At 36.8% G+C, this 27,231-nt stretch overlaps 2 protein-coding genes across 5 annotated transcripts; one reads left to right on the top strand and one right to left on the bottom strand.

Moving 5' to 3' along the window:
- Nucleotides 1-737: 737 nt before the first annotated feature.
- Nucleotides 738-7,062, bottom strand: LOC135482146 (protein AMN1 homolog). Of its 2 annotated transcripts, XR_010446207.1 has the most exons (8): nt 6,856-7,062; nt 5,392-5,524; nt 4,671-4,815; nt 3,720-3,937; nt 3,085-3,141; nt 2,584-2,695; nt 1,565-2,188; nt 738-1,517 (listed from the first exon to the last, which is right to left on the bottom strand). XR_010446207.1 is itself a non-coding variant. In XM_064762000.1 (7 exons), exons 1-7 carry the CDS (start codon nt 6,924-6,926, stop codon nt 2,112-2,114), a joined length of 813 nt encoding a protein of 270 aa, XP_064618070.1. In that variant the 5' UTR covers nt 6,927-7,062; the 3' UTR covers nt 738-2,111. The 2 variants fall into 2 exon arrangements, 1 of the variants encoding a protein (XP_064618070.1); XM_064762000.1 differs by having other exon boundaries at nt 738-2,188.
- On the top strand, nt 7,007-25,842 carry LOC135482145 (ADP-ribosylation factor GTPase-activating protein 2-like). Of its 3 annotated transcripts, XM_064761997.1 has the most exons (13): nt 7,007-7,108; nt 8,670-8,861; nt 10,737-10,868; nt 11,391-11,426; nt 15,039-15,210; nt 16,067-16,194; nt 16,647-16,789; nt 17,337-17,465; nt 18,072-18,245; nt 18,829-18,972; nt 21,756-21,873; nt 22,371-22,583; nt 24,641-25,842. In XM_064761997.1, the coding sequence occupies exons 1-13, from the start codon at nt 7,019-7,021 to the stop codon at nt 24,656-24,658; spliced, it is 1,689 nt and encodes a 562-aa protein (XP_064618067.1). In that variant the 5' UTR covers nt 7,007-7,018; the 3' UTR covers nt 24,659-25,842. The 3 variants fall into 3 exon arrangements, with proteins under 3 accessions (XP_064618067.1, XP_064618068.1, XP_064618069.1); XM_064761998.1 differs by lacking the exon at nt 11,391-11,426; XM_064761999.1 differs by lacking the exon at nt 22,371-22,583.
- Nucleotides 25,843-27,231: the final 1,389 nt, after the last annotated feature.

Below are 27,231 nucleotides of genomic sequence, written 5' to 3'. Positions count from 1 at the left end.
TTGAGATAGGGGGTTCAGTCTTGGCATTGCTCAGGGAATCTATGGATTTCGGCATTTTCATTGTTTGTGGTAACTTTCTGACAATAAAATGTAAGAAGTAATGGTGCTTGCAGGGCTGTTGGCCTTGCCATATGTATGTGGAAGACTACAGGGATGATGTGCATGTCCGCATGTCATTTATTTATTTGTTTATTTGATTCGTGTTTTATGCCGTACTCAAGAATATTTCACTTATATGACGGTGGCCAGCCTTATGGTTGGAGGAAACTGGGCAGAACCCGGGGCAAACCCACGACCATCTGCAGGTTACAGACAGACCTTCCCTCGTACAACCGGAGAAGAAGCCAGCATGAGCTGGACTTGAACTCATAGCCACTGCATTGGTGAGAGGCTCCTGGGTCATGTCCACATGTGACCATATGGGGTAGTTTGTCGGTATTGACTTGTGTAGTGAAAAATTCTTGAGTATGGCGGAACAATGGTCAAATAAATAAATAAATAAATACCTTAATTCAGTGAAGTAGCAAGCTGTAAAAAAACAACAGAACTTGGATTCTCCTGGAATGAGGACACACTGATGTGATAAGACTGAAATAACGGCATCTTAAGGCATCATGTGAATGAACCAATAAACAAACTCTGAATGTGGAGAACTATTAGAAGGTCAAAACTCCAAGGAACCAAGATACAACATGTATAAACTTAGAAAAGCACTTTTATTGCAAACTGCATACCTCAAATACCTAATATACTGTAACTATAAATAACCAAAATGACTCAAACAGGAAAAGGACACATAAACCAATAAATATATTTATATATTTATACTTTAAACTGTTTTGAAATTCAAATAAAATTCAAAATATTTGGTATGGCTACTTACTGTACATGTACAAACCATGCTTTTCAGGCAAGCATATGCAATGTGTTTCCCTAAATGCTTAGGAACACTTTTCGACATGCACTTGCAACTAGAAGAAGTTGAAAAGAAACATGACTCACATGGAGCTAGAAAGTAAAGCACACAATAATTTACAAGCCAAACCCAGATTCTTCATTTTTTTGATTCCTTCAAATTTAATAGTGTACATAGTTATAAAGTCTTCTCCAATAATGTGGGAAATGGTTTTCACCAATTGCTATCACGTTGCAAGTAGAGTAAGGGAGATTACTCTGGTAATCTCTATCCCCGAGATCATATCATTTTATTAAAGTCTGACACATACTAACATTTCCACCATGTATATATAGACTTTACGAGCCAGATGTGAGCTAATGTATTCCATGTTTTTTTGACTACACACTCCTCAGACATTGTCTGATCCTCACCAAGTCACTCGGTGTAAACTATGAATACTGATTAGAATATACTGAAGGAATGTAAAAGGTTATGTCACACATAATGTTGTTCTATCCAATTTCCAAATTATATACCTTTATAAATCCAATTTTTTCTACTTTCACCAAGTTAATCAAGAAATAACTTTGTAACATGTCTAATGAAGGAAATGAGATACCTTTCATATTATTTAATTGTGTATGTCGAATGAAGGAAATGAGATACCTTTCATATTATTTAATTGTGTATGTGAACAAATAAATATAGTCTGTCCATAAAATGCATATTGTACTTTTGGACCACATTAAATAAACTACAATTAATGTTTTTACATGATGAAACATTCCTTGCTGCAAAAAGTACTGACCAGTGTTCTCTTAATAACCTTTTTCCCTTAAATAGCCTTCCCTAGTTTCAAGACCTAAGCAATAAATTCATCTAGTGGACGGATTTAACTAAAAGTATACAGCTGCCTTTACAGAGGTTTTAACGGTAAACATGCCAACAGATTTGAACAGTGACAAATACAAAACATACACAAATATAATAAAATATTGATCAATAAAGTATTTGGTGTATACGAGATCAGTATATTCATCATGGAGAGAGTTCTCCAACAAGGGGAGGTAACACCGCAAGAGCAGATCAAGAGGGACAACCACAGTTCTGATATAAAGTCCAACTTTCAAAAATCTCCAAAACTCAAATTGTGTTGTATTTTGTAAGTCACAGCTCTTCACCTAATTCCTGACTGCAGAATTCCCTTAATATATCAGTAGATTGTCCAGGTAACTTGTTTCATTCTCTTCTGCCCCTGCATTGAGTCAGCAATAGCCTGCCTAGATTCATCTGTAAATGTTAATTCATGAAAAAGGATCACCGGTTTATTAGAAGAAACGATTGCAAATACTATGAGCATACTTGTGCAATTGAAAACAAGGAATCATACAAAAAAGAAGTTATAAATTTGTCAATAATGGAACTTAATCACTGGTTTTAAACACAAACTTTAGATTATTATCTATTCCTACATAGGTCCAATAACAAAGCCAGAATGTTATCAAGTTATTTGTTTCAAAATTCTTTAAATTAAAAAAAGAAAACAGTAGGACAAAGAAAGCTATTTTCTATCAGTAATTCTTGAAACATTTGAAATATTGTCAACATGTGTCATCTCAATCTGCTGCTTTCAGAACAGCTGTACTTAAAGAAATGGCAGAATTGAATTTGGCAACAGTTCCCACCTGTTATTTTAGGACAGCCATGGAAGAGCAGAATGGATATCTGTGGACAATAACTCAATACAGCCTCCACAGACATATCTGTCAACGACTTGCAGCTGTCAATATGCAGCTCCTGTCAACGGATAGTTTGTTATTATAAAGACTAGATAATGCAGGTACGTAAACCTACCACTCATTCTGTTCCTTAGCAGACTTTCACAATACACACAATTAAATTCACTTGAACATCTAATCTGTGAGCTCTCTTAGAAATATATTAACAAAATACTGAATGTATCTTCAAGAAAAGTATGAACAAGAGTACCATAATCATAAAATCATAAACACGCCCTCTTTTGTGTGTGTGTGCAATGTGGTAAACACTTCCAAGGCATAGAACAAACTTGGTTTTTTATCATATATGTATAATATTACATACAGCTATACATAAGACATTTTAAGACATTTAACACATTATGAGTACAAATATCTTGGATCCAGTCTAATAAAGAGGATCTTTACCTTAAGATTCTGAGAGCAACAGCCACTCACAAGTCGTAGTATTCCTTCATCTGTCACCTGTGGGTGAAAAAATCAACTAATGACAGACAGTAACAAGCTGACAAGATAGTTTTCCATTATTTGCAGTTACACAAAAATGTGATGAAAAATTTACAAAACATGTATGCAGTTTTAAGAAAAAAACATTACGACTAAGAAGTAGAAATGATACATGTTCAGATGGAACACAGAAGTGATTGTAGATGCACTCACAAACCAAAAGTCTCAGAGAATTAGACAACCTCTCACTTTGGTACGATCATTGTTAGTACATGTTTCCCCATAAAACACTAATGATCTGTTACATCACTTGAATTTGTGGTTAGGAACAATTAAATCTACCTCTGCATGAACAAATCAAATGATTTTTTAGCTTGATGTATATAGTAAAATTTATTAATTCAATTAGTAATTCTGCATAATCAGTACTATCTTTGCATTAACACCAAAATACATTTATGCAATTTTTGTCTGTTTGTAAGCTGGACCAAAAGAGAAGACACATTTATGTTAAAAATTAGTTAAAATATTTCACACGTCAAACAAAAAAAAAAAAAAAAAAAGACACAGCAAAAAATCAATTCAGCTAAACTTACATTTGTTCTGGACAGGTTCACACAGGTGAGATATTTGGAGTTCTGGCCCAGAGCAATGAGTGACACATCCGTCAGCTGACAACAGCCACCCACATTCAACTCTCTCAGGTGTTTGCAGCTCGTTGATAGGCTGATGATAGCCTCATCTGTCACGTTCTCACAGCGGCGCAGATACACAATCTGTAGATAGGGGCAGTGGTGTGCCAGGGAGAGAACACCTACAACATTTCCAGGAAATACTCAACAATTTGATTTACCACTACAGTAATTACCGAACACTTATAAGCCAGACACATACATATTTTAGAGTAAAAGAAAGCTAAAATATGAACTCATAATTCAGACAAATGAAAACTGTGCATAATAATACTTCCATTTATTTTTTGAGATTTTATTAAGTGTTGAAAGGCAATCAAATATCTGAATACTATGGTGGGTTTTAAGAGCCATATTGACGCACATCACCTTTTTTTCCTGATGTTCAAGGGATTTTGGGGAACATTATTTGTGTAATATTTTACTCATGGGTAAAAAAAAGAGTTATTCCAACAACTTCCTATGATGTCAGAGTTCCTAAAAGCCCACATTGGAAATCAAATATTTGAACACCTTTAACTCTTTCCTCTTTTGATTTAGACATGCCTAGTTCGATTTCTTGAGGTCCTGTAACAAGACAGGAAGCAATAATGAATAAATTTTGCACCTGAGCTTGTTACTTAAATAATGATTTTTTCAGTGCTATGAAAATTCTGCAACGACAACAAGGGTAGATCATACATTCTGAGACGGATTCCTTCCACTGGGGAAAAATTTTTAAAATGCATATGGACAGATAAAATCCATTTTCTCCTCCTTAGAAATTGTAAATAATTGATTACATGCAATTACTGAAATATGCCTTGTAGAGGGAAATGCATAGCCTGGTCAGGTTTGTACATTGTATCAGCTTACCTGTAGTTGTAATGTTGACCCTGTTATGTTTGGCAGAATTCAGGTCTATCTTCCTCAGTTGTGGGCAAATGTGAACCTGCTCCAGGGCAGCATCTGTGATATCACACTCGCTTAAGTCCAACACTTTTAATTTATCGTGAAGTACCTGATGATACAAATAACAGGTAAACAATGATGTTCAATACTCAATTAGTTTATTGGTGTTTTATCCATATACAGTACCTGACTACCTGAATATTTCTTTTACATTATTTAAAAAATTACAGTATTTTGTTGTTTGTTTTTTTGGCTAATAAAACAGTGTTTAACACTAGATCTAGGAATATTTCTTTGGGTTACCCGTAATGAAAGCCTAGCATACCATGGAGGAAACATACACACAGATGACTGTGAAGCAAATATAACAGACCAGGGAGGAAACCTACACACAGATAACCGTGAAGCAAATATAACAGACCATGAAGGAAACCTACACACAGATGACTGTGAAGCAAACATAACAGACCATGAGGGAAACCTACACACCGAAAACCTAACATAAACCAAACACCTTACGATATGACTTTCATAAACTGCCCTATTTAAGCTCTTCAAAAATCCCCTTTACTAATTAAAAAAGAGTCTGGGTGCGAGAAGAAAAATGTCTACATCTTAAGAACATGTAATTACAAAAGATACAAAACAATTTATTGAGACTGAGAAAACTTAACACTTTCAGCACCTTCTTGATATTATCATCAGTGATGAGGCCTCGTTTACACATCAAATACAAACACTTCCCCTTGAGGTTTGTTGGCAGACATTCCAGGCTGTCAGAACAAACAGGTAAATTAACCACCACTGATTCCAGTGATCTGAAAGAATCCGAAATTTGATTTCTATCTTACAATTCAGAAACACAATGGTTGCAAATCAGTGACATCACATATGTAATGCAAAATCTACAAAAACATTGGTTTCAATACCTTTTCTTGGACTGCCAATAAAGTTGTGTGGAATGCATACCTCAAGGACAGGTCCTGAAATGCATTCTAACATTTGGAAAAGCTCATTTTTCTTACACATTTGAAAAGGTTGCATTTTAGTTTATGAAAACTACGAACACGGGTATATCTGAAATGAATGAGTTTTCACTGATTAACATTTGTTGGTTGTGATCATTAACTTCCAAGTATGGAGTTAAAAGGTTTTTCTAACATTATTGTCACTGCTAAACAGTTAGACGGTGTTACTGTTGCAGCAGCCAATATAATGTTCAATATCCATCCACAGTCAAACAAAGTACAAACACAAATCATTTAAGTACATGTAATTTTGATTTATTTATCCATATATATGTATTTAATCTGGGTTTTACACAGAAAACTTAGCAGGAAACCACCTATGGATAATCAACAAACCACTTGACATAAAGCTGTAGCCAAACCAGCAGTCTGAAGATCAGTCTGTTGTTTTCAGTCTCTCATTTCAACATACGGTTTGAGTAGAATAAAGGTCATGTGAAACTGCCTTTTCTTCCAAAACATGACATATACAGTTCAATGACATCAGTTGTCAGCCAATCAAGGCCCTGGTTATTACAATTGGAAATGACTGCAAAACAAGGTGCTGTTGTCTTGTAGGCCCCCTATGACATGCTCAACACAACACCATGCATGCATGTGTTCCCCTGCTTCCAGAGATATTTATGTGTTCAAATTTTTCGGGTTGTAATTCTATGTTAAGACTTACGTTGGTGCAAAGCACTGATACTTAGGCTACAGAACAAACAAAGGGAATTTAAAACTTGATGTTGGTGCCACATGGTAAAGTAACGTCAATTCATTGAAGAAGCTTTTCACAATGAACATCTGAGAAGGAACTCACTGATTAACAATAGGGTCACCCGTGTCTTTACAACTGCCGACCAGAGTTGTGACTTGAAACCCATTCTTTTATTTGTAAATAGGCTGATTGATGAGAAGAAATGTACACACTTAGATATACTTTTGCCACACGCAGTTAAACTTTGTATAAACCAACAACGTCAAATGTTTGAAAGAACCACCTGTTGACCGCATTCTGGATAAGAATGTCATTGCTTAAGCGAATTTTACCGGCTAAACCAAACATGTCAGTTGTAAAAGCCTTGAAAAGGCCAGACACTGGTTCGTTTTGCGGTGGCGTGTTCTTCTAAATACTTTACCTCTGCAATAAAGATGTCACAGTCGCACAATTCGACCACCCACCAACACAAGCTGAACTCGCACCCGCCATGTTCTGTTTACAAACATAGTATTTTCCACCAATCCGCTTGTGCCAAATCCGACACCTGCAGAAAAGCAGTTTTGAGGGTCATGTGACACTACATGTTTACGTCACCAAAAATGGCAGACCATCCAAGTAAGCACGATATCACTGCGATCTTTAAGCGATTAAGATCCATCCCGACCAACAAAGTGAGTATATTTTGTATTTTTAGATTTTTAAGTATTCTGACTCAGAGTGGACGCGCTTTGGTGCCTGTTTGTCGTGTCCTTCTCTCTTTCTGTCGCCTTCCATCTGTTGATGGTGACCGGATGATATGACCACGCACGTCACACAGAATGCCAGGTTGGCTGAAACGAGCGAGCGCCTTGACTAGGACGTGCCGGGTTACCAGGTCCACGCTGGTTAAACACTTCTGTGTTGCTGTCTTTTTAGGTATTCACATCAGTAGGCGTTTTAAGACAGATATAAACGAGACACGTGTTTAATTTCCAGCATATGACTCTATGTGATAAATCATTTGACCTTAAGTGGAGTTTAATTTCTAATTTAATTTACAGTTGTCAATGTTTATGATGGACTGGCAAGAGACACATATGGTTTAGGAAGTTGTTAACAGAAGGTTGACAGTAGTTAACATGTCCTCAGAAATACGTGGAAATTCTAATCTCATATGTTCTGTAAATGAAGATGTCTTCTTTGAACATAATGTGAGCTATTGGTGTTGACCTGCCATACTAGTTAATTACGGTTTGACTGTTTTGAGTCAGACTACACTGCATGTAAAAACGTCAAGAGGTATAGGTCACATTTTCATTGGGGAGAACTACTTCACACCACAGTTCCTCTATCTTTCTCCATTGTTACTTTTACCTTGTGAATTCATTTAGAGGCGTTTATGAGGCGATGACCAAAGTATAATGCACCGAGTCAAATGATACACTGCTATTCATTGACCACAGGCTAACAGTGTAAGGTTTGACAAGTTAACGGCAAGAAACAAATGGCAGTTTCAAAACCCAGATGAAAACATCATACCTGAGGTGGTATCTGCCCCAGTTTCTAAAAGAACTTTTGCTGATTTCAATTTTAGACATGTTATAATCATTTGCCTGATTTTTCAAATCATTTTGTCATTGGCTGTGAAGACCTTTTGTCTTCTTTGATCAGTTTAAAACCAAAACCATATAAAAACAATACCACAAACTGAGCAAGTTATAGTTTCTCGTCATTGTTTTTTTTAACAACCCTAGGGTCAAGTCTGATATTTCTATTTCTAATCGAAAGTGGAATTGCCGAACACAACGTTCGACCATTCTACCACACTAGATGGTGGCTCAATGGTGTGATTGAGCTGCCATAGATGCAATCAGTTATGTAAGATATGTAATCAACTTCAACATACACATGTATCTCTTAAAAGAGCCTCTTCCAAATGTGAAGACTTATGTTATAAGTTATGTCAAGACAGATACTGTAGTTCTTCAGCCTTTTCTTATGTTTGCAAGGTGTTTATTGAAGCATATTCTGAAGGTATTATTCTGTACATAGACTGATAAAATAGCACTTTTTGTGATGCCCTGAAATTGGTCAATCCAACCAATGTAGTTTTGTCTCCACAAACAAATTAAACATGTGAATGACTGCACTGAAAGTTGCTCTTTCATATGTGAAAAGTTTGAGGAATTAGGGTACATTATACATACATTGTATGTTTCACTCTATTATGCGTGGTGTTCTTTATCATTCCAGCAATGCTTTGACTGTGGGAGCAGTAACCCCACCTGGGCCAGTATTACATATGGAGTGTTCCTGTGTATAGACTGCTCTGCAGTTCACAGATCTCTTGGGGTCCATGTGACCTTTATTCGCTCCACTCAGCTAGATACCAACTGGACATGGCTACAGCTGCGGGCAATGCAAGTAGGCGGTAATGCAAATGCAGTAAGTAGACCAATCATGTTTTTGTATGCATTGTATCTGACCTGTAAAGTTGCCCTCAAAATGAATTTTTGGATGTAAATAACAGTCATAATATATATCTTTTGGCGCTCAAATTTACATCTGTTTAGTAGCAGCCCTAGCAGATAGGAAAAATAGCAAAGGAAAAAAAAAATGCCATCAGAAACCAGTTTACAACGGCAAATTGGAGTATACCACAACACCTTTAAAATCACTTCCTGATAGCAGGTGTACCTGCATACAGAGTAAGATGAACAAACAGTATTATTTATTTATTTATTTGATTTGTGTTTTGCGCCATACTCAAGAATATTCACATCCACAATGGTGACCAACCTTGTGGTTGGAGGAAATGGGACAAAGCCCATGGGAAACCCACATCCATCCACAGGTTGTTGACAGATCTTCCCACATATGGCCAGAGGGAAAGCCAGCGTGAGCTGGACTTGAACAGATTTCTGTCACATGTATATATATATCTTTCTCTTGTGGGTCTCACAATCCAGCTCGTGATTATTAATTATTTGTATGAAAACTGGATGTAATGACCAAAGTGATTGACCCCCTAAAAAACTTTGATTTGTACCATTCACAACACCCGTGTCTTGGAGGATGCCAGACAGGATTGACGGTTTGCTGTGGTTAACAAACACACGTCTGAAATTTCAGTGTAATATTATGCTAAGCCAAAAACACTCTGTCAGTATTTATTAATCTTCAGAACAAGGGGGCATCAGACGAGGATCACCATGACAATGTTGGCAGTAATGCAAGACATGTACAACATATTCTCATTTACCAGCCACCACGGTTTTGTAGTCGTCTGCATTGTTTGTTTTGGCCGAGCAAAAATTCAATTTAGTAAGGCATTCATGAAGGCTTAGGCCAAATGCCATTGTTATTTGCGTGCCTTCACATAAGCATTAAAACCCGTTTCAAAAATCAGAAGTACTTTTGAGTAACTCACTCAGGGCCTAAATTAGAATACTGTTTGTTTGATGTTACACTTTATAACAAAAGAGGTTAGGTAGGCGTTTATTTTGTTTTTTTCACGGAAAGGAAGAACAATTGTTGAATCCTGTTCAAATGATTGATCAGAATAAACTTTCTCAGCATTGATCAGAACTTGTACAGAGGGGCGAGCATGTGAAAGTAGAACCAAAATCCTGCCCAGCTGATAATTTTTACAGAGTGAAGTGGAACCTCATGATCTGACTTTTCACTTGTATGAACAAAGTGACATTTCAAACGTTGAGCAAAAAAAAAAAAAAAAAAAAAATGAAATAAAATAATTTTGCCTGTGTAAAAACACGGAAAAAGAATTTCAGTCAGGGCCTTTTTGAAGGGTCAGTCGCATGACATCAAACATATAATATTTTAATTTTGGCCTAGTACACTAATTCCTCAACCTTTTCGTACATGAAAGAGCAACTTTCTGTGAAATGTATGCACCTTTTATTATGTGATTTGGAAGACAAATTACAGTGGTTGAGATGGCCGATTTCAGTGCTTCACATAAAGTGTAATTTTATCAGTGTACACAAACTAATGCCCTCAGAATATAAATAAACACCTTGCAAATACGTGAAAAGGTTGAAGAATTACAGTAGGTGCTTTTGTACTTTGTGCGTGACAGTGGCTGTTTCTTTATGACAGGTCACCATTTTTTAAAGTGTCATTTCTGCAGCAAATTATCTTTAGTGTGTTATTGCTGGGACTGTCCAGCGAAAAAGAGAGATGACAAAAAAAAGTAATTAAAAAAAAGAAAAAAAAAAAAATTTAAATGTTGCAGTGCTGCCATGCCACAGCAGAATGGTTTTCAGCCTTGTTAAAACAATCTGTTATCTTTATTTGCAGACTGCGTTTTTCCGTCAGCATGGGTGCACCAGTTCGGACTCCCAGCAGAAGTACCACAGTCGAGCAGCCAGCTTGTACAGAGATAAGCTTCACCATCTTGCCACACAGGCCATGCGTCTTCATGGAACGCAGGTAAACTTCATGTGCTATTAGTAAATCGTCACATACATGTATATGTTCATGCCACAGGTGTGGGCCTTTTTCCAATGGCTTGGCCTGAGTGAAATTCATTTGTGGTGTGCATGCACTAAATGATGTGGGATCTCCTGTAGAATCAGACAAGTTTGAGTTCATAGTGAGGACATCATCTTCCAGTTTGGATAGCAGTACTGATACAATGGTATAGATGTATATGTATAAAAAAAGGTCACTGTGAAACATTTTGTGCACAGATATAATTATGCAGACCTGGCAGTAGATTTGAGTGGTGCAATTTTGAATGTAACTGCCGTATTTCACCTCATTTTCAAGTTTGGCAGGTGGTATCCACTTTTAGAAGCACATAAAGGCTTTAAAGTGATACCTTTGATTGTAACACTTACATTTTTGAAATGCAGTCTGATAGTGATGCAGCACTACTACTTGTAGTGAATTGTAGATAAATCGGGAAGACGCCATATTGACAATGAACATGTTTTTCCTGTTTTGATTCAGTTTTTCCGTGGGAAAGACGACAAAGCTTTTGGACAGGTCAGCCTGTTATATTTAGTGTGATTCTAACTGCTGCATTTTATTTTACTGTATCTGTATATATTTTTGTGCATGCTGCCATGTTTAGTGAGGCTCAGGGACACTTACTCCCTATTACCCTGCTGCTTACTCAGTGTCATTTCTCACAAATGTCAGTATCTATTGGTACGTATATCCCTGACTTCTAAACTCATTTACTGATTTTTGAAAAATGTATAAACTTATAATAAATATGGGTGTTAGACATCTATGATAGCAAAAAAGGAGGAATTTGAAATTATAAGTCAAACTGTTTATGATTAAACATGTATATTGTGTAGCTCCTGAATTGCAGAATGAGGTTGGCGAGGATTACTGGACAGTAATAGGGAACTATGAAATATACCAATTTAAGCCATCATTAAAAAGATGTTTGTGGGAGCAACTCAGGGATTTTGGTAATGCTCAGAATTCTCTTCTCACTATGTTAATTTCATTAAAATCTGAGATCTTTTTTTGTTTACCAGAAATAAAAAAGGGAAAAGAATTATTGGCCAACCAGCTCTAGTTTTTCTGATATTGTCGGGCTAAGTCAAATAAAGAATTTAAGGATGGTCTTCTCCAGAAGATCAGATTAATCACTTTTTCAGTTTTATTATGTAGAACATTGTGGGTTATTTGTACTATCACACTAACAGCAGTCCACTGAAATGTGTAATAAACAAAGTAGGAAGTTGTACTTTAGGACGGTTGAGTACCTAGCAGGATGCCACAATGTCTTCCTGGTTTGTTCCACTTTCACTTGTTGAACCTGACTTTTCCTTGTATGGTTTAGAAATTACAGAGATCATCTACCAGCTAAAATGTAAATTAAAGCTGTTATCCAACAGCATTGCCGGGGTTCACACCTCTAGTCTTTTACCACTATGGTAGCCTGGTATTCAAGAAGTTTATGATTTTGTTGTTTTTTTGTCATAGCATTAAAAAAAACACAAAGTACAAAAATAATTCTTGCAGATTTGTAATAGTGATGTCAGTGGACACCAGATAGTGTGATTGTTTAATGATTTTAAACAGTTTTAAAAATTTGCCTACTTTTGACCCAAGTTCATTCGTCGGTTTGGCCTTATTTGGATACAAAATTAAAAGTATTATTTACAGTATGGGTAGGGTGATCCACTTAAAAAGTGTAAATGAAAAGTTTATCTCGATAGGTTTAGCCGTTTTGGAGAGGATTTTTTTATCTGATCAGTATATTTCAAAATAGGCGCTAAATCACGTGATTGGTAAAACAGTACCAAAGGTCAAAAGTAGCTTCATATGTTCCTCATTAAGATTCAGGAGTTTGGTTTTTCTTCCTTTATCAGTTTTCAAGATATTGCAATTTTACGAGCTGATTAAGAATAATAATAATAATAATAATAATCTGAACGATTTCAACAGGTGTCCTGCTATCTAGTACTCTTTAATACTCATATTTTCAAGTGCTGATACACTAAAAATGTATTTTATGCCTTGTGAGAAGTCATTACATGGGTAAGTGAGGGTAAGTGATCACTTGGCTTTCACAACCAGGGCAGGAAGTGGAATTGTGTGTCAAATATCTCAGTTTAATGGCCTTGTGGGACAGAAGCATTTATACAGCATAGTGTGATATACTACTGTAAATAATTTTTTTTTTTTTTGGTTGAAAGAGAGCAGTGGCATTCATAAATGACATATGCTTGTAAATCACCTGATGCAATGATTGGGATGCTAAACAAAATGTTCACCCTAGAAATCTTTAAGACATTTTGCTTTGCCGCAAATTGCTAACTTACATCCTGTGTGTATGTGATGCAAAATACATGCGAGCATTTCGTGTAATTCTTTGTCATAGTACACTCTGCATTCCACAGTAAGTAACCCAGAAAAGTGATCCTGTGTATGTGTGACAGTGCACATGACCATTTTCTGTAGCTGAACATTGCCATTATTTCAATTGAAGTGGTCTTAATTGAGAGCCCACCGCTTTTCTGTGGACACCAGTTGAAAAAGAACAAGTTTTGACACTGTGAAACTATCTCATACAGTATGCATGTAGTTAACTTATTTATCATTAGCCCATGTAACCAAAATCTATGTGAAGTGTGATCTTGGAGATCATTGTTTAGCTTTGTCACCCATATTTTTCCTTGATTTATTTGTACTCCCTGCTGTGTATCTCAGTTGCCACCAGTTTTTCAGATGTAGATCTGGGAAGTACTTCAAGCTGAACAAAGCACTGTATTGTTGATGAGAAGATATACTTGTTCTGTAGTAGGATTTAACATATTACTATTAAACATGTACATGAAGTCTCTCAGATTCAAGATTTCAGAAAGAAAAAGCATCATTTTTGTATTTTTTTTCTTCTCAGTTCTAATTCATGTTATGTTCGGAATGAGGAAACTGGGCTTACTGCCATGCTATTCATACGACAGTGAGAAACTCGGTATCAAAAAGATTTGTTAAATTCTCCTCAGCAAGTGCAAGGTTATGCAGCTGTATCATCATTTTTACATTGATTTATGCTTATAAACTTTTATTTATCCTGAAACTTATTTATGTTATAAATTTTGCTGACTAGTTTAGTTTTGTATTTCACCCAGTACATCAAGGGTATACATGTACTATCTGCCTACACATGTGCCTCAACCCTGGCCTGCCTGTGTGCACCCCAGCTTGGAACCACTGAGCTATTACTACGTAGATACATGTATTCTGATATGTCTGTTGTGTATCTAGGTCTACATGTTCCAGCATATGTGATAGCTCTATGTTGTATAACCTCTCTTTATTGGTGGCTATCATCTTTCTTTGATGCATAATCGTTGGGATTAGATGAATACAGGATAATATCATCTCTACTTATCACAGCCAGAAGCATCAAAATATTGGATTGTTGTTAAAGTGGTTTTGGGGAGCTAATAACTTTGCACATACAACATGTATATGCCTTGGGTAGGCACATTAGCGAGTGTGTTAATCACACATTAATCATGGGTAGTTGAGAGGTGGAGTTTATCAGCAGTTGCAAATGCCTAACTGTGCTTTTAACTCTAACACCTTGTTTATGGTTTGATAGAGAAGTAGGGTAAAGCTGACCCCCTGCATATTTTCAGGGTTCATGTTAATACCACCAGAAATGTTAACTTGTATAATAACGTGGCTCACACAAATAAACCACTACGAAAGAGTTTAGCATTGAAGAAATCTCTTCCAGCATAAAGTTTACCGCAGAGGTTTTGTAATCTTTGGGTTGAGGTATCTAAAAAATAAATTAAAACAAAGTTCATTGATTGGATAATGAAATATTATTTTGCTAAAATGGCATGAATCAGAATGACAAAAAAGAGTGAAAATATGACTGTAAATTCTATGCCTGAAAAGAAAATGAGAAAGCCAGGCTACACTACTGGCAAGTACGTAATGTATGTATGGATGTAGATAGCTGAATAAATAATTAGTCGGTCATTCAAGAGGGATCACCAGTGTGTTCATACATGTATGTAGAGTAAATTTCTAGAAAAACCTTTTTCATGTACCAGCGCGTATAACTTCATAATGTATTCTTCGGTTTGTTTTCATTGTTGCTGTTGTTTCCTTACACAGGTTAACATAGATGCAATTCTGCCTGAGAGTCCACCACCGGCAAAGGATGTAGACTTCTTCAAAGAACATGCAGAGAGCACATTCCAATCAGAGATGATCAGTGACACAGCCAGGCTCGTCATCTCTGACCCTCAACCTATTAAAAATGGCAGCCTCTCCAAGACAGAAACAGGTACATGCCCATGTTTGCTTTGTATTGTAACTGTATCTTGAAGGGAAGTTAATAACAACCCTGTGAGTACATTTGTACTGTTTTCTAATGTTTATTTTAATTTCAACATTGAACAACAACATTGACAGTTAGTTTGAAGTTTGAGAATCAGAATGAAATGTTAGATTAGCCTAATTGCTCAACCTTTTCCCATGTAAAATGTCAACATTCAGTGCAATTAATGCACATTTATAATTTGATTTTGGACAAAAAACTACTGCATGGATTGGCCAATTTCAAGGCTTCACAAAAAGTATAATTTTATCAGTCTGTACAGAGTAATACCCTCAGAATGTGATGAATAAACACCTTGCAAGCATGTGAAAAGGTTGAAGAATCACAAGATCATACTTTGTCTTTACTGCCTCTCAGATGATCAAAACGTTGACCCGGCACAACTGATAGACCCTTGACCAATCAGATCACTGTCCCTATTCAGCTTTAGCTGTTTGGGCTGCAGCTGTAAGTCCAGCTCATGCTGGCTTCCTCTCCGGCCGTAAGTGGGAAGGTATGCCAGCAACCTGTGGATGGTCGTTTCCGCCCACCATAATGCTGGCCGATGTCGTATAAGTGAAATATTCTTGAGTACGGGGTAAACCACCAATGAAATAAATCAAATAAATAGGGCAGGAGTTTTGTCGGATATAAGGCAAAATGTCGGTGTTTGCTTCAGGCAGTCGAGTTTCCTCCACCCATAGGCATGACCATAGATATGTCCATCATTAAATAGTTAGCAAATAAATATGTTAATATGCATATTAACATATGCATTTTTTTCTAATGATAATTTGCATGAGAAAAAGTATTGTTTCTGCAGCTGTAGACCCCAATGAAGGTCCCAGTGTAGAAGCTGCCCTAAGTATGTCACCAACACAGGCCCAGGCTCAGGCAGAGCCCAGGAAGACGACCATTGGTGCACGCAGACCTGTTGGTGCCAAGAAAGGGGTAAGACACCTGCGCTCATGTTTGTTTTGTCGGTAATGTGGTATATGTGTATGTGTCATTTTAAATGTTTGTATTAAAGGACACAGCAGCTTAGGTCTGCTTGTTTTGAAGCTTTGTAGGACAGGGTGCTATAAAATCCTCACTTGGTGTGAAATACAGTTGTGTCTAGTCACTGTCAGAGCTCTGTTTAACAGTGGCCACAGTTTTTACGCTTTATCTGTTACTGTACTAATCAGTATTACCTCTGTAGTGTTTTGTACTGGTTGTATTTCCTCGATTAATATTTTGATTGTAATTCTTAATTCCTGAGTTCTGAGATCATTGAAAAGCATTTTAAAGGTTCTCAGGGGCTCTTATGCTGTAAGCTACCAAATTTTGATGTGTTAATTACTGTGAAATTGACGTACAGAATTTTGCTGAGTCATGTACTTGTGTGTATTTGTGACTTGCAGAAAGGACTGGGTGCACAGCGTGTGAAGACTAATTTCTCTGAGATTGAGAGCCAGGCACAGGAGCATGACAAGCATAAGGAGGCCTTGGCTGCGGCCGAGATACAGCAGATGGCACAGACAAAGGAAGAGGAGGAGAAACGACAGTGAGTACATGCTACTGTGATAAAGTGGCCACCAAGTGATTGACTCAATTGTTGATTGATTTGTAATGTGTTCCATACTGTCCAGTCACGTACATGGCAATTTCTTGTTGAATTTTTCTGTGGCTTGATTGGCAGATTTTCACACTGTCAGCAAAATCTTTCTGTTTTGTTTTCAGATCAATTAAACAGTGTTTTTCTTTTCTTTACAATCTTCTCTGTTAAATGCATTGATGAAGAAGCTGTGTTTTGTTGTCATAGAGACAGTGATTGATCTTTCCATTCTGTACACAGTATTTTTCTCGTCAAGGGAACAATTTACATACCACTAGCAAAGAACTATCTGTTAATGTGTGATAAAATAAACTTTAAATATTTGTTTAAAATCAAGTTATGGAGTGTAATTTGTTGTCATAGAGACAAAGAGTAATGGTGTATCTCTGTATGCAATGGGTCGTCCTCTGTTTACAGGGTTAATTAGGATGTGTCAGGTATTGACTGTTCAAAATAGAAATCAGAGTGTTTTGATGGTGCAATATTTGTTTCACAGGGCCTCGATGAGGTTGGCATACAAAGACATGGGCGCTGAGAGGAAAAAACAGGAAGAAAAATTAAAAGTGTCAGATCCAAAGAAGGCTGCTCAGATGGAAAGGCTTGGCATGGGATTTACAGGGTCCAGGTAATGGCTACTCTCATGTACATGTTCATGTTTACTCTAGGTTTGGCATCTACTGTAACACAGATTACCAAATCATCATAAAATTGGTGTGCATAAAACCTTAGAAACTGTGCCTTCAGACATTTACTGTAACATTGAATACCAGACAGTTGTCACTGTTGCTCGCAGAAGCACAAAACCCACGTTCTCCAAAAAAGACAAAAACCTGTTCTGTTGAAATCTTCTCCGTTACAGAACGAAAATCAGACAATGGAGAAGAATGTTCCCTGTCGTAGACCTTCTGTACTCACAAAGCATTGGCAGATTTGACTGTTAAAAATGTTTTCGTTTGTAAGGCCCTAAAACTGTTGCTCCCATTGGCTTGCAGTTTCATTGAAGGAATTAAAATTAATTCTTTTATAGAAAAGTAATATCTTCTTTATACAAAATATTCTATGTATGTATATTTCTGTACGGAGCCAGTCTTGTTAACTTTAATCCTGGTATTGCCATTCTTTCTTTAATGAATAGAATCATCTGTATGAAATACATACATGTATGGAATAAATGAATAGATTAATCAATCAAGATGGTGATTTTCAGTGACTGTATTTTTTACACTTTCAGGGAAATCAGCCATTCTGCTGTAAGTGACATGCAGACGATAGAACAGCAGACGCCTAGTGGGCGTGAGCCTAGCCGTTACGACAACTCCTACAGAGAGCGACAGTCTTCACGTAACAGGGACTTCTTTGATGACGAGTTTGAGATGATAGGTGGCTTTAGTTCAGGACCCCCGAGGTAAGTGTCTGTACAGTTTGGATGAAGGATGTTTTCTTCACAGAGCTTGTATCGTATTCCTACTTTAAAATGTCAAGAGATGCTGAACTTGGATCAGTCAATCAATAGAAGTGTTCAGTTTTTTTATTTATTTGTTATGCAAGTCAATTGACAACATGAAGCAAAGCTTTTATTGAGCAATGTTTAGCCAAACTCATTAATATAAGATGTTAAACCCTGTTGTAAATGTTCATGGTCACTGTTTGGCTGAAATACTGCTGAAGTGGTTAATAATACCATTTGATTCCTTCAGAAGTACCAAGAAATTATGCACATCCCAGATTGAAATGTCATCTTGATCTGAACAAAATATAAAAAAATAAACTGATAGTGTTGTCTGAACATTTAAACTTGTCCCAGTTTAAGTGAAGACCTACATTGTCCCAGCACTTTAGCTGTTTGCAATGTTAGCAGTGCTCTGACAAACGTCCTCAATACGTTAGGTCTTGGGAAGTTAAATATGTCCAGGAACGTCTCTTTTGTCATGTGTTTATTGCATCTTCGTTGACATATGATTATTGTATGTGTTGTTTTATTCCCTCAGATATAATGATGGCCCGTTCAGTTCTAACAAGCGAGATGACTATGGAAGTTGGAGTGGCAAATCCAATTCTTCCTGGGATATGGACCGATTTGACAGCAAACAGTCTAGCTACTCAGAGACGATATCCTCCAAAGATGATGACAGGTATGTTCTTACTAGACCAAGTGTGAAGGAAGGCGCGACATTTGCATAAAGACTTAATAATGTTTCCTATACAAGAGTCCTTCAAGTTTGAAGTTTTGATGAAATGATTATGATTACACAAGTGTAAAATTCATGAAATTGTTGAATGTGTTAATGAATTGAGTGTTATTTTGTTGCATGTGGTGATGTTGTTGTATGCGAGAATCAAACAGACTCACACAAATAATCACCTAACTTTCAGCTAACAAAAATCAACATGGACACTATATTGTGTAGTATACACATCACTAATTTTCTAATTTTTACCAACACACCTGTTATCATCGTTCCTGTAGTCAAGAAGATGAAACATCAAAGGACATGGATGGGTATGCTTTCAGTATTGTATGGTTTATGTTGATGGTGGATAGTTCAGAGTCCATGGATTAAGGTCAAGGTTGTCGCTGCCTGAGGTTAAGGGGACTGTATGACACATCAACACAAGATACATCCCCTAATTTTATATTAGCATTTTGGTTATGTCGGTAGATACGGTTTGTGGTATTGGAGTTAAAATTTCCCATCTTAATGGGGGGGGTCATCCCCCCCCAAACTTTCCCCATATATGAATCCCCCACCCCGATCTTTCCCTTTATATGAGTCCTCCCTAAATCTTTCCCTTTACATGACCCCCCCCCCCCCCCAATCTTGTCCTACATATGAACTTTTACCCTCAAATCTTTCCCCGACTATGAATCCCACCCCCGCCCCTACCCCACAATCTTTTTTCTCGCATTAAACTTTTACCCTAAAACTTTCCCTGTGTATGAATTTTTTGGGACCGTAGGCCGATTGCACAAAGCCCTTCCTGACATGCACAAGTAAGAATTTTAAAACTCTGTACGATGCTTAGTTCTTGGTACTGGAAGTTGAAACTTGGACACATTTGTCTTAAGAGAACACTGATGTTGGGGACACAGTGGCTTTGTGGAATTAGCCCAATGTGAGTTAAAATTGGAAACACTTAAAAAGTGTTATGTTAAGACAAGTTATATAAAAATTTTTAACCCTTAGGTGGGTATAGTGTCGCTTAAGGTGTTGACTTAGGTAAAAAATTGCTTTACAGAATTGGCCCATGATGACCGATTCAGTGGCCACTGTAACTAAAGAACACTGGCTAAAATGACATCATACTGTGTGGCTCAAGTGGGCATCACTGATGGCAGTTTGAGTTTTGCTCCTGTAACACCACTGGTGGCAAATACACTCTTGCACTTTAATCACCTTTGATGGCTGTAGCACCACTGGTGGCAATTAGATTGCACTGGTGCCTTCGAGCTTCTCCATTGACTACTGTAATTCTTCAACTTTTTCGCATACTGAAAATGCCTTTTTATTCGCGGGCGTAAACTTTCACGGATCTTAACAGCATTTTTTAATCTTTTGAAGACTGTTACTCTTTGTAAGACGAAGCCCTTGCCTGCTGTGTTAGCAAATATTGCGAGTGAAACTTTGAGTGAACTGTGACAGATTTGAGTAAATTTCTCAGAAATTATCATTATGAAAGGGCAGTTTAAAGTGCAGAAACCCCTCAGTGATGTATCGGGCGCATCGGAAAGGTGATCTGACTGGAAGGCAAGTACAGTCGATTAAAAAAACAGCCTCACTCATCGTATGTATATCATATCATGTACACACGCCAGTACAAATTATCGATTTGTATGTCTCTCACCGCGGCAATAGATCATCAACAACAACAACGTCGCATTGTGGCGATACTTAGACAGAGCTAAGCCTCCCTAAAAGAAAACGATATTAACTGACGATCAGTTAAGTTAGATTTGTGAAAGACTGAATACATTTTAATTAGGTATTTCTAATTAACATATTTGAAAAAGAATTACAACTGTAGTGTTTGTTAACAAATTTATAACTGTAACGCATGCTACATTAATAAATTACTTACATAGGTTTTATATTCGATGGCACTTGTTTTCTCGGAAATGCGTTTGCTGCGAAATCCGCAAATGTTAGTACCATGCGAATAAAAAGGCATATAGAGTACTTGTAAGGTATTTATTAAAGCATATTCTGAAGGCATTATTCTGTGTAGACTGATAAATTATACTCTTTGTGAAGCCCTGAAATTGGCCAATCCAACCAATGTAGTTTCATCTCCAAATTCAAATTTAAAATGTGCATAAATTGCACTGAAAATTGCTCTTTCATATGTGAAAAGGTTGAGGACTTATGGTACTTAAAGATGAGTTAAACACACCTGCTTTATTTGTTGTAAAATGTTGTCTTCTAAACATTTATTTTCATACTGTGGCTGCTTTTGAAACACATTTTGGAAAGGTGTATGATAGAAGTGCACATACATGTATGATTTATTTAATTATTTGATTGGTGTTTTACGTCATACTCATGAATATTCATACATGTATGACACATTGAGCCAGTATCAGACAAATCTCATACATTTGCTTTTGTCAATAAGATATGATGTAGATCTTTTTACATTTTTAGTTTTACAAACTAATCTTAGTGTGAAAAGCAAGCATGTAAAATTATACTTTAAATTTCAGAGGTTATTGCTTGTCAGATTTCAAACAGGATACAGCATGCATGACATGTTTGCTGTTTATACATATTAGATCAAATAGCTCATGTGTGAGTGTATATGTAGCAAGCTTTTGGATGAAGGAAGTACTTTTGCAAGTGAGCAGTGAAATACGTAGATGAAGAGTTCATGACAGTTATTAGCGAAGATTTTGTATTGAAGTATCTTACTGTGTTTGCAGGCAAAGTCGGAGCAGAAAGACATACTCAGAGACTTCCACATCTGAAGATGCTCAGAAGAAATTTGGAAATGCAAAAGCAATCTCATCAGCTGCCTATTTTGGTAACAGTGACCCAGATGTAAGCATATGTACAGTTCCTTAGAAATACATTATACACTATTTGCATTAGCTCAATTGCATTGACTGCCTATACAATTAGCAGGGGCCGGTTTCATGAAGCTCACTTTAATAGCTAAGTTTGTCATTAACTACGATGACAACGTATGTTGTAGAAATGTAAAGTGCACTTAGCTAAGGGCTACTTAGCTCCAAGTATGCTTGATGAAACCGGCCCCAGGCTTACACAAAAGCGTTACACACACATTCACAAGCATATACGCGTAATCAACGATTTGATTCAGTATTCAAACATGTTACATGTATGGCTGTTGATTGATCCATATCACACTATTTGAGGTGTAAATTGGAGGGAAACATAATCACTGAAGCATCAGTTTTACCTGGAACATTGCATTTAAAGTTGTTTAGGGAAAGTTCGCTAAAATTAAACATTTGACATCGTACATGCGTAGAAATATAGAGAATTAACTGTTGTGCTTTGTTTCCACCCAACAGTTTGAAACGAAACAAAACCTAAGTAAGTTTGAGGGCAGTACAGGTATATCCAGCTCAGACTTCTTTGGTAACGGTGCTGAGAGAGGCCGCAGCGGGGATTACGGGAGCGGTGGGCCTGATTTAGCTGAGATTAAGGAGGGGGTCAAGCAGGGAGTGACCAAAGTAGCCGGCAAGCTCTCCAGTTTGGCCAATGGCATGATGAACTCTCTACAGGTATAAATTTGGCATGGCTACTACTCCCCCCTGACACATACCCTCCCACCTGCAACCTGTAGACCTACCCTCGGTTTGCTCTCTAACACTTTCCAGGGTTTATATAGATCATCACATAGAGCATGCCTAGTTCTACTGTACTGTGCAACTTACATGTACATATGGGGGTGGGGGTAGGGAATGTGATATGTATAGCTGGATAGCAGGAAAGCAGTAGATACCATTTTAAAGGTACATGGTGTGTACTGTCTTTTAATGTAATAGTTATACCTATTTAGTAAAAATATTAGACAATATAATTCATTAATTATTATCCAGCATTTACACTTTACAATTGAATTTTGTGATCTCATGTGTAATAACTCTAATGAGTTTGGTCTGCATTCGTTAAATGTTGGTTCTTTAGTTTGAGTTTAATCAGCAATAAAATAAATGAATTGAACTCTACTAGACAAGTGCACACCTTTGTACAGTTTGTTTTGTTAAACTTATGACAGCATTCATGTATGCCAATCCAAATTCTCACAATCCCGCAGTGGAAGTTCCTCAATAAATATACATAGTCTAATATTGATAAAACAGCATCTCTTCATGTTACATGTACTTACAAGTACTAACACTAATGCATCTACCATAAAGTGAGGCAAAAATCCGAGTAGATATCTTAGCATCTAATTGGTGCCAAAGTCTGACTGAACAACTTACATCATGCATATTATTTACTGATAACCTTTTGTTCACTTCACTTACAGCGAAAATGACACACTTTTGCCAGATGTAATTCATGACTTAATGCGTGTGGTAAGAACTGTGGAGTGCTTTTATGACTGCTGTACATGGGTTCCTTCAGGTGTCATTGTCTGTACAGTTGTGTAGCTGTTTTGTTCACTGAGTCAGTCCTGGACAAATTGTGTTGTCTTCACCATGTCTGTTGATACTGTGGGTGGTCGGTCAGCCAAATAGCCTCATTGCAGTTCTTGTCTGTGTTGCTTTGATCGTTAAGGATTCGAAGATGAAAGACCAGGAATACTTTTATTGATTTGATTATTAAAAATCCTGTGATGATATTTAAACTACGATGAAAATTGGAAAGTCTTCACCACTTCACCACAGGAAAAAGTAACAGTCTTTCCCTGGTCTAAACTAAAGGCAGAAAACAGCAAAATTTAGGTCTGTCACACAAAACAAGATTGCGAGTTAGAACAGCTTTTTGTAGTCCTGAAAAAAGTGTAATTCTGTACTGACCAACATGCTCCTTACCATGTTTATTTCTCGCATTTTTTCCATCGGTTATTTTTTAGCAGGTTTACATGTAGGTCACATTCCCCATTCTGACGTGCGCATTTCCACTTTAAGACTTAGTTCTCCACTCAGTTTTGGTAATAATGTCTAATGCCATCACCAAAATAAGTGAACAATGCTTGAGGCAGTATTTGTTCTATTGGGAGGTGAATATCTTGTGCTTGTCACAATACATGTCCTATGCACTTGCTCTCTGTCTTTCCCCATCTTGGTGGCTTGGAAGCTTACATTTTGGTATCCATTTCTGGTCTTTCTCCTCATGTATGTGTAAGTCCCACATATTCAGTGATAGCATAGCATTTTGCCCGGGTACAAATGGCATGACTAGATACATGTGTAGAATATTTATTCGTCTTTAATAGGAACGTTTTCTTTGTGTGTAGGTAACAACTTCTCTACAGCATCAGATACAAAGGCCTGTTGAAAGTTTCAGGTTTCATTGACAATGTCATTTATTTCAGCTCCAGTATGTGTATATGAAGTTTGTACACCATTTTGTTAACTGGAAGGAGTTTTTTTTTATTATTCTTTCACATGTTAGCTACTGTCACACAGCGCAAATTCAGGGCTTGTCAAGAAAGCTGTGTTCATTAACTGAACGTCTGTATTATACAAAAGTATGTTATAATTGTTCAACTATATTTGAAAAGAAGGAAGGAAATATTTTAAGATTGATGAGTTCTTTAAGAAATGAGAATACCCCATGTGCAGTGATGCATTCCTTTTTTTTCACATGCCAATTTTTGTTTTGACAGGATCGCTACGGCAGTTGAAGACTTACAGGAATTAGACCAGGAGATCTCTCATGCATTATAGTCTACGCGAAGAAGAGGATTGTCTCTGCTGAGGCTTTTGTCACTATACTGAAATAATGCATTCTTTAGTTTGAACGTGTAAATACGCTAATGTTTCTTTTATCTTTATCAAAGTTGTACATGTATGGTGGCAGTGCAGCTGGTGCTTACAACCGCCAAACATGCTGGTAATTGTGATGTGGTCAAATCTATCGTGAATTATGAATGGTATCAAATCATCAAGATCGCTGTGCCAAGTGCTCATGAACCAGATGTCTTGGCTGTGGAACAAACAAACCCACATGGCTAACTATACATACCACTGGAACCCTCACCAGTCTTGCACAATTAGCAAATTTTCATGCGTTTTATATGAATCTTAATGACAAGTGAAATAGTTACAGGGACTTCGAAAACTTCGAAAGTCGAAAACTTAGAAAAATACAGACGAGAATAAAAAACAAAAACCAAGTGGAATCATGCTACAATGTTATAGCATGAGCATAAATAACCATGTGCTTTTGTTTGACCCATGTATGACCTGTAGTGCAGATCTGTACGGATGCACCAGATGAAACTGCTCTCCTGTTCATTCTTTCCGTGGCCAGCATTATTGTAACAGGTTAAGTTTAAAATGTTCTGAGACCAGAATTGGCAAGTTTCTCACCAGTGTTTTGTTTACATCCAACCTGTGCCTTTATTGTTTAATCTTTCAGAACTTTATTAAAATCAAGCGGCTGAAGGAATTTTGGTTTTGAACATCTGTAGTGATAAGTCAAATTTTCTTTCTCTAGAAGACTTGTGTATAACATAAAGGGAATCTCCTTGTATGTAGTGATTTCTTATCATGAGTGTGTTTACGTGTTACTATATATACAGTCATATATTTATGTTTAAAAAGGTCTGGCTCTTGGGGGAATTGGTTTGTATGGCACCATATATGTCTGGCTGAGAAGACAAGGTTTGAAATGTGTTCAGAGGTGAAAGCATTGGTAATCAGTCTGTACAGAAAGTCGGTCCTCATATTGTAGAGCTTATCATGTCAAACAAGTTTGTGATGCTGTTTATGATGGTATCTCTAGCCAAAATAGTCCATACTGATCAAGATATTTGTTTTGCAATTATACAATATTTGCGAATGACCATATTAAAATGGAATTGATAAGTGTGATAAGTGTAGTGCCAATATTATTCATATGTTACAGTGTAGTGGGCCTGACAAAGCATTTGGTTCTCCTGGATCAGTGTGCATTCTCACGCCATCGATTCTGTTTGAGCGTGTCAGAAATTCTGTGCCAGTGTGCACGTAATGAAGCCCTCACAAATATATGCAGTGAATCCAGAATGGTATTTCTAAGGAACCATATCTTACCATGTCATGAAGAAATGATTTTGGCATGAAATCTGTTATTTAAGTTTGATGGTTATGATTCTCCACTTGGGAGGAAAGCCTGGGCATACTATCAAAAGTGTTCTGATAAGTTGCATCTACTTGAGATGAATGGATTCGTCAGGCTTTTTCCCTTACAAAACCTGACAAGATTATTCTTGTTACCATGTATACATGTATATCAAATTGCAGGTAGACACCATAAAGAGTTGTGACCAGTTATCTGTGGTAGATGTAATTTATTCTCTTTGAGATTGAAACCATATTATTTTAACAGGAAGGTTGCAGCTTTGGAGTGTATGTGTAAGAAAATAAATATTGATTAAATTCAGTTCATAAAAAACAAAACAAAAATGACAAATTGTTAAGGTTGCCTTGCCAACATTATTGTGCTTGTTTGTGTTATTCAGCAGTTTCAGTTTATCTTTTACATTTACCTTGCATTTATCTGTCAGCAACAGGCTTATCCATTTTTGTACATAATACATTTAAACCTGTTAACTTCCTATACCCTCTTGACTACATTTAACCCCATCTCTATTTCTGGTATTAAGGTATCTACATTTTTCTTGCTCCTTGGTATTTAAATGTGTACAAATTATAAGTATCATATGTCACAGATTTATCAGTGTATATAGTCAAAGGGGGTGTATGACATAAGGGCAGGTTGTATTTATAGTAATAGTAATTACATCAGATAATCTAGTACTTGTGCATGTATAATCATCTGACCATTCTTACAGGTAGGGGAGATAATTGTCTGTATGCTTGTCTGCAGTCAGGTATAGGTTATCTCCCCTACACAGTTGCCTGATGCATCATACTGCGTACCAAAGGGACAATGGAAGACTAAGTTTTTTGTTAATAATCTATCAAATGTAACGAAATAATCGCTACACCTGCTTTTCTCCCTGCCATCATTGATTGTGTGGTGAAGACATGAAAATTAAAATGACTTGTTCAAAGTCTCTGCTGAGACAAGTCCTGGTGCATGTGATAACAAGTCTGTAGACAGTTAGGATTGTTTATACCATTATCATATGTGGGTAAATATAATGCTCTACAATGTCTCACTGGTGATTTTGAATCTGTGCATTTTCATTTGATATTAAAGTTGTGTATCCTTGCACATGATTTCTCTGTGGATTTTGTTGTTTTTTTT

The sequence above is a fragment of the Liolophura sinensis genome, chromosome 1, assembly GCF_032854445.1.
Source record: "Liolophura sinensis isolate JHLJ2023 chromosome 1, CUHK_Ljap_v2, whole genome shotgun sequence".
Taxonomy (NCBI): Eukaryota; Metazoa; Mollusca; class Polyplacophora; order Chitonida; family Chitonidae; genus Liolophura; species Liolophura sinensis.
Note: the sequence above shows the minus strand (reverse complement) of the source record. Positions and strands in the feature narration are given on the sequence as shown.

What these genes read in the sequence shown, in the direction of transcription:
- LOC135482145 (XM_064761997.1), top strand. Translation starts at nt 7,019, where the DNA reads ATGTTTACGTCACCAAAAATGGCAGACCATCCAAGTAAGCACGATATC. An exon ending in ACGACAAAGCTTTTGGACAG is followed by an intron (nt 11,427 to 15,038) that starts GTCAGCCTGTTA and finishes TTCCTTACACAG; the next exon opens with GTTAACATAGATGCAATTCT. An exon ending in CTGTTGGTGCCAAGAAAGGG is followed by an intron (nt 16,195 to 16,646) that starts GTAAGACACCTG and finishes TGTGACTTGCAG; the next exon opens with AAAGGACTGGGTGCACAGCG.
- LOC135482146 (XM_064762000.1), bottom strand. Translation starts at nt 6,926, where the DNA reads ATGGCGGGTGCGAGTTCAGCTTGTGTTGGTGGGTGGTCGAATTGTGCG. An exon ending in TGAACCTGTCCAGAACAAAT is followed by an intron (nt 3,142 to 3,719) that starts GTAAGTTTAGCT and finishes TTTCACCCACAG; the next exon opens with GTGACAGATGAAGGAATACT. An exon ending in TGGCTGTCCTAAAATAACAG is followed by an intron (nt 2,189 to 2,583) that starts GTGGGAACTGTT and finishes TAACATTTACAG; the next exon opens with ATGAATCTAGGCAGGCTATT.